The sequence below is a fragment of the Brassica oleracea genome, chromosome C8, assembly GCF_000695525.1.
Source record: "Brassica oleracea var. oleracea cultivar TO1000 chromosome C8, BOL, whole genome shotgun sequence".
Taxonomy (NCBI): Eukaryota; Viridiplantae; Streptophyta; class Magnoliopsida; order Brassicales; family Brassicaceae; genus Brassica; species Brassica oleracea.
This window is the reverse complement of record NC_027755.1, coordinates 40,141,330-40,158,523: the sequence shown is the minus strand read 5'-3', so window position 1 is coordinate 40,158,523 and position 17,194 is coordinate 40,141,330. Positions and strand designations below refer to the sequence as shown.

General features: G+C 37.0%; 5 protein-coding genes across 5 annotated transcripts; 2 read left to right on the top strand and 3 right to left on the bottom strand.

The window, feature by feature from the left end:
• Positions 1-20: 20 nt before the first annotated feature.
• LOC106307443 (tropinone reductase homolog At1g07450) lies at positions 21-1,518 on the bottom strand. Its single transcript, XM_013744403.1, has 5 exons — positions 1,380-1,518; positions 1,043-1,250; positions 700-913; positions 510-616; positions 21-435 (listed from the first exon to the last, which is right to left on the bottom strand). The coding sequence occupies exons 1-5, from the start codon at positions 1,445-1,447 to the stop codon at positions 244-246; spliced, it is 789 nt and encodes a 262-aa protein (XP_013599857.1). The 5' UTR covers positions 1,448-1,518; the 3' UTR covers positions 21-243.
• A 1,246-nt stretch (positions 1,519-2,764) lies between these two features.
• LOC106309391 (probable inactive L-type lectin-domain containing receptor kinase III.1) lies at positions 2,765-3,460 on the top strand. Its single transcript, XM_013746417.1, has one exon. It carries the CDS (start codon positions 2,765-2,767, stop codon positions 3,458-3,460), a length of 696 nt encoding a protein of 231 aa, XP_013601871.1.
• LOC106307442 (transcription initiation factor IIA large subunit-like) lies at positions 3,441-6,051 on the bottom strand. The gene is made up of 12 exons (XM_013744402.1): positions 5,944-6,051; positions 5,693-5,879; positions 5,391-5,555; positions 5,143-5,295; positions 5,027-5,072; positions 4,875-4,933; positions 4,583-4,693; positions 4,334-4,477; positions 4,199-4,259; positions 3,970-4,124; positions 3,805-3,888; positions 3,441-3,721 (listed from the first exon to the last, which is right to left on the bottom strand). The coding sequence occupies exons 2-12, from the start codon at positions 5,816-5,818 to the stop codon at positions 3,698-3,700; spliced, it is 1,128 nt and encodes a 375-aa protein (XP_013599856.1). The 5' UTR covers positions 5,819-5,879; positions 5,944-6,051; the 3' UTR covers positions 3,441-3,697.
• Positions 6,052-8,302: 2,251 nt separating this feature from the next.
• LOC106310348 (putative protein TPRXL) lies at positions 8,303-8,997 on the bottom strand. The gene has a single exon (XM_013747575.1). It carries the CDS (start codon positions 8,773-8,775, stop codon positions 8,446-8,448), a length of 330 nt encoding a protein of 109 aa, XP_013603029.1. The 5' UTR covers positions 8,776-8,997; the 3' UTR covers positions 8,303-8,445.
• Positions 8,998-13,081: 4,084 nt separating this feature from the next.
• Positions 13,082-17,191, top strand: LOC106307329 (ATP-dependent zinc metalloprotease FTSH 10, mitochondrial). The gene is made up of 8 exons (XM_013744254.1): positions 13,082-13,299; positions 13,368-13,593; positions 13,656-13,724; positions 14,188-14,321; positions 14,399-14,866; positions 15,335-16,102; positions 16,189-16,416; positions 16,589-17,191. Exons 1-8 carry the CDS (start codon positions 13,261-13,263, stop codon positions 17,054-17,056), a joined length of 2,400 nt encoding a protein of 799 aa, XP_013599708.1. The 5' UTR covers positions 13,082-13,260; the 3' UTR covers positions 17,057-17,191.
• Positions 17,192-17,194: the final 3 nt, after the last annotated feature.

The window sequence follows — 17,194 nt, the reverse complement described above, 5'->3', positions numbered from 1 at the left end:
TGGAGTTTGCAGCGGCTCTGTCTAGCCTGCAGCGTACATAGTGGATTCCTCTCTGTCCGCGCCATGACAGGGGGTCACCCGAGTATTGTAGATCATAGAGGTCGTTCTCGGCATAGAAAGTACGCATGTCGCTAAAAGATCCTTCAGCTCTGGTCGGGCCACCTTCTTTGTCTTCACTGCAGAGTAAGTCATTGAAGTCGCCAGTGATAAACCATGGGTTGTTCTGGACTTGTTTTCTGATGTTCAAGCCTCTGGCTTGTAGGAAAAGCCATTAACAGTGAAACCTCCATCAACACAAATGGTTTGTCCTGTTATATAAGAAGCTGCAGGAAGACAAAGAAATGTAACCAAAGACGCAACCTCACGCGGCTCACACGCACGGCCTAATGGGGTTCTTGAGAACATAGCCTCGGCGAACTTCTTGTCATCAAGATACTGAAAAAATTCACATTTAATAGATTCAGGTAAGAAAAAGAAAATGAAGTAAAAAATCTCAAAACAATGCTTACTTTTTTGACAAGTGAAGTTGCAGTGACCCAAGGAGCTACGGAGTTAACCCTTATACCATCACTTGCCCATTCACATGCCAAGTTTCTTCCCAGTTGATTCATGGCTCCTACATAAAAATAAGCTCAGAATATCTATAAACATAATTACACACATTTTCACTAGTCATTGTCATAATATTGATTTATGAACCTTTTGTTGCACCATATACGGAGGCAGTTCCAGAGACAATCCCTGATACAGAGGAAATGAATATGATACTACCATTCCCCGAGACTTTAAGCAAAGGATGAGCCAATTGGGAGATATGGTAAGCAGATTCCAAATTGGTAGACATCAAACTTGAGAAATCTTCTGCTGTACTTTCTAAAGTTGGCTTTAACATGAACTTGCCAACATTGTTTACCTGAATGTAATAATTATTGTAAATGGTCAACACAAAAGCTTGCCAAACATAAGAGCAAACACACAAAAAAGAAAATTAAGACTTAGATGAAAACCATAAGTGCATAAGAAAGGTTGGAGAGGACTTTACAAGGATGTTGAGTTTGGAACCAAATAGAGAAGAAACAGTCTGCATCAACTGCTCTCTTTGAGGTCGAGAGGTAACATCACAAACAGAACCACTGACTTGAAACCCTTTGCTTTGCCATTCACTTAAGCATTCATCAAGCAAAGTTTGGTCTATATCACACGTGTGCACTCTTGCACCAAAACTTGCAAGTTCCTCCACTATTGCATACCTGAAACCAAGTATCAAGCTCAGGATTCTTGTATCATATTTTCATAATTCTCACAAATAAATGAAAGAAAAACCATAAAAGAAACTCGGAAACAGAGCATTTGAGAAGAAGAAGAAGAAGAAAACGAACCCAATTCCCTTGGTTCCACCGGTTACAAGAGCAGTCATACATTGAAGACTCCACATGTTGATATCCATTCTTGTGTTAATGTGTCACACTAAGTCACTATAGCCACAGATATAATCAGTCAAGAGTGATAAGACTAATGGTTGGCGATGTACCCGATATAAGAAACGTACTGTGAAACAACTGTTGAGATAATAAATCTACAAGACCACAACGTAAGAGAAAGGTACTCACAAGTAAATATGTGGACCTTATCTCTCATTTTCCTGTTGCATGAAACACGTGGTTAAACAAAGCATGTTCTTGTCTTTATGGGAATCGTCCTCCACACCATAAATACAAACGGCTATGATATTGGTTTGGTTGTTGGATGCACGTTCGTCATTTACATTTTAATGAGTTTTGTGATCTCATTATATATAGTATTCACATCTAGCCGGTTATTGAATTTACACCTTTGTTAATTATTTTAAGTAATGGCATTTACAATACTTAGATAAAAAAAATTTCTTTTATATAACCAATAGGTGTAACTCTTTATTTGCACGTATATTTCCCTGAAAAACTTTCTCTATATCTTTTTTTTTGAAACACAAACTTCCGTTAAATTCAAATTCAAAGACTACATAGCTATGATAGAATTAAACATCCTCTTGAAAACAACTTATAAAGTACAATAGCCAATAGAAACAAGCATGATAAATTTTCATATCAAGTTGACAGCAAATTCAACACGAGGTTTGAATGCATCGATACGACAAAGTTGGATAGCAGAGAGATAGTCAAGTGACGTTGAGAGACAATCTTCACCAACGGAAAAACCGGAGTAATCTCGATTGCACCTTTAGACCCCATACAGACCGCACCACAAGGTAAAAAACCGGTGAGTAAACTGAAACTAAAACTCGAAAAAGAATCCGAGAATTTTTCTCCATTCATAGAAAGGAGACATGGTAGTGAAGTACTCTCCACAATAGATGAGTAAGTGAGAGTTGTGCGCCGACAACATAACCTTGCTAGCTTTTGATGGTTCATAGCGAAACCGCAGAGTGGATTCTCACTTACATCGGACACCAAATTCACAAACAAATGGCTCAAAGCTGAACACCGGAATTGATTCCCACCTACATTGGACGCCATATTCACAGACAGATGGTTCAAAGATGGACGCCGGAGTGGATTTCCACCTGCATCAGACGCCAGGTCATCGGACACCACCTTGAACGTTGTCTATATCTATTTTTATAGATTTATACATAAATTCTTTTAACAATAATATGTTTCTATACTAAAACAATCCCCCACAAATAGATGATAGAACAATTAAGACAACCACATACACACATAATAAGAATTAGACTTTTTTTCTTCATTGTTGCTGTCCATCAATGGCAATAACTAACAAATCAATAACTCTCTCTATAATCATCACTCAACTATGCCTCGTTTCTTGTGTGTCAAGTCAACAACAAGAAACAGAGTTTCGTCACCATGGCTTTTTTCGAAGCCAATATACTCAAGTACGGATCCTCCCAAGCGGCTTCTTGGAGCTAACAAACAGCTCAAGGAGACAACTGGGTCAAGCCTTCCATGGCTTCCCCATACCTTTCAACAACCCTAATAACTCATCAAACTCGCTTTCTTTCTCCACAAGTTTCGTTTTCTCAATCAACGCGCCAGGTCATGGCCTAACCTTTATGATCTCTCCCTCCATGGATTTCACCAGAGCCATGCCGAGTCAGTTCCTCGGCCTCTTCAACACTTCAAACAACGGAAACTCAACAAACCGAATCCTCGCGGTGGAGTTCGACACTGTGAAGTCAAACGAGTTTCTTGACCTGGACGGTAACCACGTGGGGATCGACGTCAACGGTTTGGTCTCAGTTGAATCTGCACCGGCTGCGTTTTTATCTAACCGTCAGAACAAGAACATAAGCTTGAAGCTTTCGAGCGAAGATCCTATTCGGGATTGGATCGAGTACAGTGGAGAGGATATGCTTCTCAACGTCACACTGGCCCCTCTTGACATTGCTAACCCTAAGTTTCCTCTTTTGTCAAGAAAGATGAATCTGTCTAATATTTGATTGAACAAAGAGGCAAATACATTGGTTCATACACATCATCTTGCAATAACTTTATAGAGATGCTACCTATTACATTGTTCCTGCTCCAAACGGTAAGACAAGCCAAACAAAAATGCTGGAAACTGTTTTAAATAGCAACAAGCCAACCAAAGTACTTTCCCATAGATGTTTGTCTAAAATCATCAGATAAAAATAAAGACACTGGCCAATCTCTAAAAGCATTGCTATTGTCAAAGATCAGAACTCGAACTCGCCTAATGCCTGCAAAAATTAGACAGCAAGCGTCAGTATTATCGTTTAACCAGAGTAACTCCAAGCTTAGCTGATGGGGGGAAACATAGTACTTTGTTGAAGAGGATGTCCTTATCGTTTATATGCATGATCCCATCTTTCAGATTGCACTTCCATCTGCTCTTTGTGCGCGTCACCTAATTAGATAATACAACACCAAACAATTAGAGTTACGTGAAGAGAACACACACATTCGGGCAACATGAGAGTCAATTTACCTTGTCAAACTGAGCCAAAACCAGATGTTGCGTGTTCATATCCTCACCACTCTCTAAGTCATCAAGCTCGTCATCGTCATCATCTTCGTTCAACAGCTCTTCGTCATCTTCAATAACATCGGTTTGTGCAGTAACAGGAGTGCTCGTTTGTATCTCTAACAAAAAAGAGATTTTAGCACTAACATATTTATTTGCACTCTCTAACAATTTTGTTTTGGCTTCTCTTTACCGTTTGGAGCAGGAGTTCTCCCTTCGTTGAAGTCTTCACTTGGTCCTTGATAGCTGTACATCTGCAACTCAGAAAACGTTCAATGTCATAAAGAGATTCTGTGACTACTCAACGAAGAGGTGGAAGCATTCTTACATTTGGAGTGGACAACATTTCATCATAAGGGTCAGGCATTGGCCCATCCACTTGCGGTATCTTTGAAGATGAGCAGATGAAATCTCGTGGGACCCTTTTATCGCCAACAAATGTTATGCAGAGTGTATCTCCCACAAGGGTCGCCTGCAAAAATTGCGCTAAAAATCAGATGAATCACCGAGATTTCAATAAACACTTCATTCTTTTTTTTTCTAAGACAGAAACAAATGTCTAGTTCTACACACAGACCATAGGCAAAGCATCGCTTGCACCATCCTGTTGTGGTATAGATCCACCGTTTTGATATTGTGCAGAAGAATCATCACGCTTCCGTTTCCCAGTGGATGGGACAAATAAGCCCTGCACGTATTCAAATGAAATACAGTAAGTCTCATAGCTCACTGTTCATAGTGAGCTTAAACAATGTGTACAATGAGTAAGTACTTGAGAAGAGCACTAATCAAATTCAAACCTGTAAGTATTGCAATGAAAATTTTCAACTCAATCTCAATGTTCTGGATATAGATGTTAAGTAAAGTACCTGCGTAAAATGCTGATTAGGGTTTCCCCTCTCAGGCTCATCACGGCCATCCACATAAGCTGTCATTAGATCAAACATTTATATCCCAAACAACAAACTGAGACATGATTCTTTTCGTTTACACATTAGTTGCTAGTAAAACTAGTACTTACCAACATTGACATCAAGCCTTGGATTTGTCCAAGGAGAAGGTGGTTGCTGCAATAAAGAGAACACTCTCAGCTTTCATAAGCACTTTAGAAAACCAGTTTAAGAAAGCAAAGCTCACCATATAAGGACTGGGTCTTGCTTTAACATCAACGTGGCTTCCATTCTCAGTTCCAGGGGTCGGATAATCGCTTGATCCAGTAGGTATATTATACATAGAAGAGTTATCAGCCGTACCAGGAAGCGGCGTTGGAAGGGGAGTCTGCATCGGTGTCTGCTCCACATATTATCATTCGTTAACAACAACAACATATGTGTGTTTAGTTTCTCAATTACATATTCAAGGCAAGTGAAAGAGAGTGTACTCACAGGAGGGAAGAGCATTTCAGCAGTGGGAGTCTCATACTCCTCTGTTCCTTCATAAGGAACATTGAGATCATGAGTCAACGGACCTCCAGGTGTCGGCCTCTGAGCCGACGACCTTTCAATTGGTCCAGACAAGACTCCAGCTTGCATCATCTTCGTCTCCCAAATCTAAAAAAAAAAAATCATAGATTTAAAAGAAACCCTAGCTACAGATTCCACTAACAATCATCAAAGTTCCATCCTTTTCATGCTAATAAACAAAACCCTAATCGAAAGTTTCAATCTTTTAACTGAAAAAAACTTACTCCTTGAAGCTCGGAGAGAACACTCTCGCCGGGACCTCCGTTGTTAACGAACTCCTCACGGACTTTGCTGACGACGTCCTCGATGACGTGGATATACACACCGCTCGTCGTCGTCGTTGTAGCCATCTTCTTCTCAAATCTCCTCAATTCAATTCCGGCCGGAAACGAAATCGGCTCTCGCGCGAATCTGAAAGCTTCGATTTAGAAAATTTTACATGTCTTTTAACGAAATCGAAGACAGTTGAGCTCACCTGAGGCTAAGACGGAGCTTAGTAGAGAGATCGGCGACGAAGCGAAGAGATCGAAAGGAGCCAATCAAGACAAAAAGTTAAAGAACAAAAAAAAAAAAACAGAGAAGAATATAAATAGGTTTGGATCAGATCACATTTCAATATGGACACGTGCCATCATCTGCGCCCACCGCACGAATATAAAATTGTTTTGGTTCGGGTTTTTCTTCGTCACAATAGGTTTTGGTTCGATTCGGTTTACTATAATCCAAACCAAGCCAATAACCAACTATTTCTTTACTTATTTTTTTGCCTTTGATATATAGTCATTTTATCATACATTATTAAAATAACTAAAATAATATTTTTTTCAAATGAATTGTTTTCCTCTAAAGTTTGTTTATATTTGCAATATTTTTAGTGGAACTAAGTTTATCTTACACGTCTAAATTTGATGGAGAAATTAAGAAAAATACTAACTTTTATTCAACCTAAATTGTTAACAGAAAAACGTTTAGTTCCACTAGTTTTTATTCTTCTAAACATACAACCATAAAGACCCTATACGAAATTTAAAATTTGTATGAGCTTTCCAACTCCTTTGCACTTTTTCCTTGGGTTAAGTAGGACGTTGGTGTTGTGTAATCCATATTCGCATGGAATAATATACTCATATTAATTAACGCACCACGATACTACACATGTATATATTACTTTCTCGCTTGCGACTCCTTTAATCATTACCATGGAACATGTTTTGTCTGATCTGTTATTGTGGAGCCTTGAACATGTGATGTTTAGGCTTATCCTCAAAGCCTTTACTCAAGTCAATCAATGAACTTTAGATATAGTCAATAAATCTAAAGTGAAGCCCTGGAATAATATTATATCGGATGTCTCTTGCATTTGCTAAAGTAGAGCCTTTCGTTTCAAGGTTTGAAAAGAAAAGAAAAACTAGCCCCCTCGATCAAAACGAACAGTCGCCACAAAAATTCTGATACCTACTAAGCCACTTGGTTACGCAGTTTCAAAATCAGAAGCTGCCTCCTCCACCGTTAGATTTTCATTCTGACATATCCAACGTCTCTCTTATCGCCATGTCATTTATTTTCCAAAGTTTGTAATGTTTCTGACACTGTTCACTTTCTCTCCCTTGTACTTTTGTGTTTGGTTTCTCACCTGAGAAGTCTGAGTTTCTTTCCTCTTTAATTTCGCATTTTTGTATATTTTTACCATTTTTACTGTAAGAATTTCCCCGTACGATTATTTTTGAGTTTCTTTTTTTTCTTGCAATAATTGAAAAACTCTTTTGAATAAATCTATAACGTGATCACTTATTTTTTTGATTAAATCCAAAATTCCTATGATCATGACATTATCGTCAGAGTCAAAAAGAGACAAAGATCGAGTGGTTCACAATTTTCCACTGGATTCTTCAATATCGCGATTTTTTTTCCCGCTCCAATTGTATTCATATCAGTAACGCGGAATAATGCCCAAGTACGTGCATTCTCATACACAATTATACTAATTCTAACTTAATTTTTCTATTTAAATATAATATGCTTCATATATTTTATAATATATTAGTTTCTTTCGGTTTCATATATGGGAAACTTAGGTTGGCTAGAGGGAATCTTCGTTCTGCTAACTAGACAACAAAGTGTGAAAAGATTACTGCCACAAGATGCAAAAACGAATATCTATAAAGATTAGGTTCTAGAAAAAGTTATAAAAAAAAACTGAATATAAAGCTCATAGAATGAAAGGTTTCTGTAACTCTTTGAAGAATTTATTCTCTTCTTTTTTTGTTTTAATTTTTTTTATTGTAAATAGGTTTTGATGTACTAATTCAGTTAGTCGATGTAATGACTATTAATGAAAAAGACAACAAATCCAAAAAAATATAGTGTTGGCACTTGGCAAGATCTATAATCTGATAGCATCAACTTTATTGACCACTTAATCACCCCATCAGGATAACTATGCATTAATTAGAACCCCATTGTCGTTCTTTTAAAAGTATTGTTTGAAGTCTAATCACGGCCATAAAAAGAGCTGCAAAAGGTCATATGGAGCCAAGTAAAATTGGTAAAGAACTATGTGAAAAATACTCAGATCTGTTGACCAAAAAACAACCTCAGATCTTTGACCAAGTAAATTATCATTGGTTATTATTTAATTATTTTCCAGACATTGTGAAAGTGACTATTCGATTTAATCCTATCAAAATAATTGTACGTCTCGACACATGACCCTCCAGATTGTGGCATAAATTTTCACCTTTTTCTATATGTTCGATGTTTATTTTTATTTTTCCATCAGACGACCCACTTTAAATTATTTATACATCTGTATTCATGACTGTGTCTTATCAAAATTATTAATAATAGTTATAATATATTATCAAAAGAATCTCTTTCTTACAATGTACTAGTATAGAAACTTGTAGCAACCTAGAGTAGAGAATCAAACTGATCTAATAGTAGAAAACAAAAAGAATATAAATGCATGAGATCTAAGCTAAGAATCATGTTTATGCCAACATACAAGCATAGCCACACACCTTCTCATGATGTAAAACCTTCCCTTCTGTTCTTTGGCCAAGCTACTGTACTTTTGGGTAATGGAAGACGATGATGATCCTTTCTCTTTCTTTGAGGAGCTCCTGGAGATGGAGGACGAAGAGGAAGGCACTGAGCATTTAGTGGATGAGCTTCGTACGAAGGCAGGAGCCTTTGTGGAGGAAGCGCTTGTTGAGTAGCTTCTAGAGAACTTAGATTTAGAGGAACTAGAAGATGAGCACGATGCAGCTGATGCATCCTTTTTGGACAGCTTCCACTTCTCGTCCATGTCTGCTTTTGCGGGAAGAAAGAAAGATGGAGAGGAGGAGATATAGAGCTTCTTCTGACTCAGATGGAGGCCGGTCTCTATTTTTTATTTGATTGTGAGTTTGTGGTGAATGAGCTAAAAGGAGAGATAGTGATCTAGAGAGAGGGAGAGACAAGTGAACTGCTTATATATAGTGAGTCCTGCCAAAATAAAACTAAATGGGAAAAATGGAAATGATGAAGGCAAGAGAATGAACTGGATTATTGAGTTAATTAATTATAAATTCATACAGTATGCTAATTTGCTCGGCTTCACACGAAAAAAAATGGAATATTTAACTCTTAACTCTTTCATACATTTTATGCATAACTGAACTTTTAAAAAAAGGTAAAGGTTGTAGAGCCGTGATAATGCAAAAAAATTGTTACCGGAGTATTAAAGTTCAAACGATCATAGTTTAATTATGTTAGGATACTTTAATAAGTCTTAACCAGGTTTTCTGCTTGCTAACTTCCCTTTTCAGTCTTTCTATTTATGACTTTTTACCAATATAATGTGTTTTAAGAGAGAATTATTTTTTAATAGGTTACAAGTATGATTTTCACAAATAAGACGTGTCCATCGTCTAGTACGCATGTATGTATTACACATAACACATTTTGGTTTTATACAAGGATGTTATTAATAAGACTGGCGTTATTCCTTAATACTTTCTCTTTATTTATTTGTTGGTCAAGTTCTTCTCCTTAATATATGGATGAACTTTTTACTTAGTTTCACTTGTTTAGTTTTGTTTTAATTACTAGATTGCACAACACTAGTTGTGATTCGTTGATCCGAATGGCTAGATATCGTCGTTTTTTTTCTTTGTAGGTTCCACATTTCCATCAAAATGACTTAAAGCTTCACATACTAATATGAATCACTCATTATGGTTATAGAGAAAACAAGAAAACAAAGACGTTGTTAACAATTAACGTAATCAACCGTCACGTGAGAGAGAGGACAATAATTTGTATCCATACATGTGTTCGAGTGTTTATTGGTCTACAACTGAAAGTATATTTACGCAAATAAAACTGGTATAGCAGGGAAGGCAACCATAAGAAAATTTGAAATAATAGATTACTATTTCTAAAACTAGTTGCCTTTAGAGTAGAATTTCCGCGAAAGGCAAAATAACTGTGGAATTATACCGACGCCCATATATATATTTAGTCAAATGACGAGGATCCAACTGAAAGAATATTCTTGACGAGTGATTCAAGTATTCCTATTCGAACATCGTGCCTTGAATTATAAATGAAGCCACAAATCTTCACGAATAAACGAGTTTGAGAATTTTGTGTTTAAGATGGAAATTTCTAGAACATTTTATTATTATTTTCTCTTATTTGTTGTATGGGTTGATGTTGAAAAGGAGAGACATTACTTCGAAATTGTGTACTAACGTCTAAGATCTAAGCGGGGTCTTGTCTCTCGAATTATATGATGAATTAGTGGTCGACAATAATAAGAGTTTTTTCAAAACGAAAACATTAACGTTTTCGTGAAAATATGATTTGTGAGTTTTTGGCGAGAAAGGAGCAAAGAGGGACGGGAAGAAAAGTGTATCTTACGATAAAATATTATTTGGAATCGGGACCAAGAGTAGACAGCTTTGGGTCTAATAATATTCCACATGTTTTCTTCACTTGTGTTTTCGAAACAGCCTGGGTTTCCCGAAAACAACTCATTCAACTAGCCATGGTAAACAAACCATGCGTACGTACTTTTCACCATTTTTTAATTACAGAGGGTATAACTGGTAACAACTAAAAGAAATATATGAAATGATAGAAATTATAATTTCTAGAATTTAATGGAATGGAATCAGTATTCCACTTATTCCAAAACTTTTTTGATTTAGAATGATTTTTCAAATGTTAGTTATTTTTTTTCTGAAATGTTATGGAATGAAATGGAATACACATTCTATTTTTTAGTTGTAACTGGTGAATTTTTTTTGGAATGCACATGAATCAAGCATTTTGGAAGTTTTTATTCCAAAAAACTGCATTCCAGTTGCAGCCAGAGTCTACGTGAGAAAAATCAAGCAACACAACTCAGGCTGTGAATGGGGTATTAAGTGGAGTAAAATAGTGAAAAGCAAATATGAAAAAAAAAGGTAAGAGAAAAGCAAAACCCAATTTTTATCTCCATTTAATGTAGAGTAATAAATTACTCCACTTTCGTTATTTTTTTGGCATAAATTAAATGAGATGAAAACAAAATTCACATGAGTAAACTCAGCAGAAAATATTGTTTACTCATATTTTATTATCGCTAATAGCCTAATACTACTACTTTCCAATTACACTCTCAGGGGATGTATTCAATTTAACATTTGATGTGATTTAATTTTTAATGGAGTTTTAGATGATTTCAATAAGTTGCAGAGATTTAAGTGACCTTTGTTAAACTACTCTAGAATATCACCTAAAACTATGGGATTTGAGTTTTAATTTTTTTAACTAAAAAATCATATCCAAACACCCTAAAATCACCTTAAAACTTTAAAACTCCACAGCTTAAATTATTTTCAATAACAGTGGATTTCAGGGTACTTTAAGAAATGTCAAATTCAATATCAGTAGATTTTAAATGAGTTTTTAAAATTCATGTTTCAATAACAGTGGATTTGTTATTTTAATACAAATCACCTAAAACTTTCAGTTGAATACATCCTCTTAACCTATTGCGATGATGATTTAAGATGTTAACGTCAGGATGCAACTTTTTGAATAAAAAATCGAAAGCAAACTATTAAACAAATTATGCTTACGTACCTTAACTATTTGACTAGTCAAACATTTCTGTCAAGTTAAAGTAGCTTAAATTACTCTCTTTTTTGCAGGGACATTAATTAGCCCATATCTGACAGTTCACCTCGATAATCAGACAAATAGTAGCTAGAGACTGATTAATACAATATTTCTTTCTTTTTTTGTATACAATAAGTATCTAACAGTTAATGAATATAATCTTCTTCTTTCTTTTAACACTATTATAAGTCTGACAATAAACAACAATATTCTCAGAACAGAAAAAAACTTACAAGTTCAACCTTACACCGCCCGGTATTACTTTATTTGAGATCACCGACAAAAGATCCAATTCTTCTGTTGGGGTAAACAAACTAGAGAAAGCTAGAGGGCGAAGACGATAGCTAACAAATTTTCTTGTATAGTTGTATGTTTAGCAAAAACAAACAAAACAAATTTCTTGTATTGATAAGAGTGCAATGTGTCACTTATATAGCGAATGTCTCTCTGGTTAAGCTAACAGTAAACCAGAGATTAACCTAAACACTAATAACACGGTCAAGTACTCTAATATCTTCATAACTAGTGATTTCAACATTTGATCTTCAGAACATACTGCTACGTTACAAAGAGTAGGTGATCTCAGGTAGAAATGTTGCCACCCAAACACACTTGACTTGAGTTTTTAAAAGGGTAATTATGATGTGGCTTCTTAATTCAACACATACCCTTTTCTACTACCATTGAGCTCAACAGTCAACATGGTCCCTAAATAACCGAGAGATCTGAGATTCGGAAAAACAAAACAGTAACCGGGTGGTTCATGACCGAAAACATATACCCTTTTATAACATTTTATACAATATTTTTTTTATAATTATTTCTAATGAAAATAATTTAGTAAGTAAACTTAATTATGTTTATAAAAGAAAAATTTTCAAGGATAGCCTTTTTTAATTTTTTTTTATAAAAATAACATTTAACGAAGAAAATGACTAAAATAAATTTTATTAAAAAATAAAAATGCATTTTTATCTGTGGGTTAACTAATCTGGACTTAGGTTTAGAATTAATGGGTGAGTTTTGGAGATAAGGTTTCAAATTTAAAAATATAAAAATAAATATTTAAAATTTCAAAAAAAAAAACTATTTTGATCATTTTTTTAGAGCTATTTTTGTGACAAAAACTTAAAAATGACTATCTGAGAGAATTGTCCTTTATAAAATTTAATGAAGATAGATAACTAACAAAACATTTAGTTTAGTTCTATTTTTATTATATGATTAAGCTCAATTATATTTGATTAAATCCGATCGAACCAATGACTTAAAAAAGTTCTGTTCGATTATCAGTTCGGTTTAAAAACATGGTCCGTAAATAACCGAGTGGATTTGAGATTCGGAAGAAATCAAGAGCCGGTTTGTTTACTATGGTTTACTATATCCCAAACCGGTTGAAACCATCAACGCAAACAAAATATATGTTGAGGAGTGTGAAACGCGTTGGTGTCTTGTCTCCCAAGCAGAGTAGCTCAGCTCTCTCTCATTGTCACATTAGCGATTCGCTCCTCTCAACAAACAAACACATAATAAAGATCCCAACTTTTCGTTCTCTGATCATCCACATCGCCACTTCCCCCACAAAGCTCTCGTCTTTCCTCCAAATCCAAAACCAAAGTTTCAATCTTTCGTTTCCGAGACAATGATATTCTCCAAGCTCGCTCGATCCGCTCGTTCCAAGGTTCGTTTCCTTTGTTATAACTCTGTTTCCTGATTGAAAAAAGATTGAAACTTTCCGGTGAAAATTAGGGATTGGTGTACGGGGGATCGGGGATTTTAAGCGAGGGGAGGAGGGTTGGAGCGCCGTCGGGTGGGGCTAATCAGGTGGATGGTGGATTAGGGTTTCTGAGACGGCGGTTTGCTTCTTTGGCTGCTCGGAAAGGAGGAGTGGATGCTAATGACTTGAGCCGAGTTTTCGCTAACCCTAGATTGCGTCGGTTCTTCTCTAGCCAAGCCCCAAAGAAGAAGAAGAAGAGTATGGTTATCTAGTTTAGTTTGTTTGTGGACACTCTCTTATTGAATGATGCGTTTGTGCAGATTACGAGAACTATTATCCCAAAGACGCTAAGAAAGGGCCTAAGAACGAGCACAAATCCGAATCAAGAGGTAGCATTCTCTTTCTTTTGGATGCTATACAACATGCCCTGTTTGTTCTACTGAGTGATTATCACCGTATGCTAATGTTTTTTTGAAATATATGGATGGCATATTTGCTCAACACTAGGGCTTTTCTTTTTGATTTATCATACTTTTGGCGTCTGAGTACTTACCTCTAGGTTCAGTAATATCAATCTTTCTTTGATTTTTCTTCTTTGGGCAACTTTTCCTTCTCAAAGGATATGTGAAATTTTGTTAGAAGGTTGCTGTAATTTGATATTTTATTTGTGTCATAGACTCATAGTTTTGGCGTCTGAGCACTTATTTCTACCTTCTATAGATTCAGTAGTAATCAGTATTATAATATCAATCTTTCTTTAATTCTTTGGTTAACTTTTCCTTGTGGAAGGATTGTGAAAAGTTTTGTTTGAAGGGTTGTAGTGATTTGATATCATGTCTGTTGCAAATGCAGAAGGTTCAAAGAAGAGTGAGAATGAGAACGCTGGGGACTTTAACACAAAGGAGTTCCAAAATTTGTTAGTTCCTCTGATGGCCATTGCTTTGATCCTTTCCTCTTTTTCCCTTGGTTCAAAGGAACAGCAACAGGTAACCTTTCTTTAATCAAACTTTGTTAATTGTGGGCATGAGATAAGTAATCTAACTTTCAGTTTTGTCCTCTTCAGATTAGTTTCCAGGAGTTCAAAAACAAGCTTCTTGAGGCTGGTCTAGTAGATCACATAGACGTTTCTAACAAATCAGTCGCCAAAGTCTACGTGAGGAGTTCACCAAGAACCCAAACCGAAGAAGTTGTTCAAGGAGTTCCTGCTAAAGGACGTTCTGGTCAGTATAAGTACTACTTTAACATTGGTAGTGTTGAATCGTTCGAGGAGAAACTCGAAGAGGCTCAAGAAGCGTTAGGCATTGACTCTCACGACTTTGTGCCCGTCACCTACGTCTCTGAGATGATATGGTACCAGGAGCTACTGAGGTTTGCACCGACTTTGCTTCTCTTGGGTACGCTGGTTTACGGGGCGAGACGGATGCAAGGTGGATTGGGAAGCGTAGGAGGACCTGGTGGGAAAGGTGGCCGTGGGATTTTCAATATTGGGAAAGCTCAGATAACGAGAGCTGATAAAAACTCCAAGAATAAGGTTAGCATTACCATCTCTTTGTGATGCTTAGGCATAGACACACTTATCCTTAACTGTACCAAACCGAAATCAAATTTGGATTATATATCTTTAGAATTGAAAAACCAAACCGGAACGAACCAAGAAGCTGATGGATAACCAAATTTTTTAAAAAATACAGATTATATATCTAAAAATATCAATTATATTTAGTTTCTTAATAACCAAATATCTTAAAAATACTATTTATATATCGAAATACCCGAAAACTCGAATAGATTTATACCCAAAATATTTAAAATTATCCGAATTACCTGACATTTTTATTCAAACAACGCAAAATCACCAATATGTAACCTGTGCTACCCAAACCGAACCGAAACCAAACGGTTCCTAAATCTCTAAAACCGATATATCCAAACCAAAACCGAACGCCTAGATGCTATTAGGATGTAAAACTGATCTTTTTATCTTTTTACTTTCTGCTAGATATATTTTAAAGATGTAGCAGGATGCGAGGAGGCTAAGCAAGAGATTATGGAGTTTGTGCATTTCCTTCAGAACCCAAAGAAGTACGAAGATCTGGGAGCTAAGATCCCAAAAGGTGCACTATTAGTCGGCCCACCGGGAACTGGAAAGACCCTCCTAGCAAAAGCCACAGCCGGAGAATCAGCCGTGCCGTTCCTCTCCATATCCGGTTCAGACTTCATGGAGATGTTTGTTGGCGTTGGACCTTCCAGAGTGAGAAACCTCTTCCAAGAAGCTAGACAATGCGCGCCCAGCATCATATTCATCGACGAGATCGACGCCATTGGCCGTGCAAGAGGACGTGGAGGCTTCTCCGGTGGAAACGACGAGCGTGAAAGCACTCTGAACCAGCTTCTTGTTGAGATGGATGGGTTTGGTACTACTGCTGGCGTTGTCGTCCTCGCTGGAACCAACAGGCCGGATATTCTCGATAAGGCCCTGTTAAGGCCCGGCCGGTTTGATCGTCAGATAACTATAGACAAGCCTGATATCAAAGGGCGTGATCAGATATTCCAGATATACTTGAAGAAGATTAAGCTTGATGATGAGCCTTCGTATTTCTCGCAGAGGCTTGCGGCCCTCACTCCTGGATTCGCTGGAGCTGATATTGCGAATGTGTGTAACGAGGCGGCTCTTATTGCTGCTAGGCATGAAAAAGGAACAGTGACGATGGCGCACTTTGACTCTGCTATTGATCGTGTCATTGGTGGTCTTGAGAAGAAAAATAGAGTATGTGCCTTACTCATCTTTATCAACATAGCTCAACTTTTATAAGCTTATAGCCAATTTTCATTTATTATAATTTGGTCTTGCAGGTAATAAGCAAGTTGGAGCGCCGTACAGTTGCGTATCATGAATCTGGCCATGCGGTTGCTGGGTGGTTTCTTGAACATGCGGAGCCATTGCTTAAGGTGACTATTGTGCCTCGTGGCACAGCAGCGCTTGGGTTTGCTCAGTATGTTCCAAATGAGAACTTACTCATGACCAAAGAACAGCTCTTCGACATGACTTGCATGACTCTCGGCGGCCGTGCAGCTGAACAGGTAAACTTAGCTTTCTCTCAACCTAACTCCTTTTGGCTGTGAAACTAGTAGTGTTAATAGTTAGCATAAGTGTTTTGTCTAGAGAGATCAAGAATTCTCATTATGGATTCAGATCATATATTTTTTCTTTGTTTTTTTGCATTTAAAACTGTAAATCCTTTCTTGATTGCAGGTATTGATAGGAAGAATCTCAACAGGTGCTCAGAACGATCTAGAGAAGGTTACAAAGATGACGTACGCGCAGGTGGCAGTGTATGGATTCAGCGACAAGATAGGATTGCTTTCATTCCCGCAACGAGAAGAGGAGTTCTCGAAACCATACAGCAACAGAACCGGCGCGTTGATAGACGAAGAGGTCCGAGAGTGGGTGGCCAAAGCTTACAAGAGAACGGTTGAGCTGATAGAGGAACACAAAGAGCAAGTGGCTGAGATCGCTGAGCTGTTGCTAGAGAAGGAGGTTCTGCATCAGGATGATCTTGCTAAAGTTTTGGGTGAGCGTCCGTTTAAGTCTGGTGAGACTACTAACTACGACAGGTTTAAGTCTGGATTTGAGGAGACGGATAAGGAGAATGCGACGGTGAAGCCGGTGGAGGATGATGGAGCTTCTCCACCGCTTGAGCCACAGGTGGTTCCGACATAAAGACACCAAAATGGCTTACTCTCATTGTAAATTTGATCTAAGGTAATAAAAGAACACATGATGTATCTTCTTCATGTTTTGAACTAAACACTTTTGAACTAAACATAAGGAAGCAAGTTTTTGATTTGGTTAAAAGGC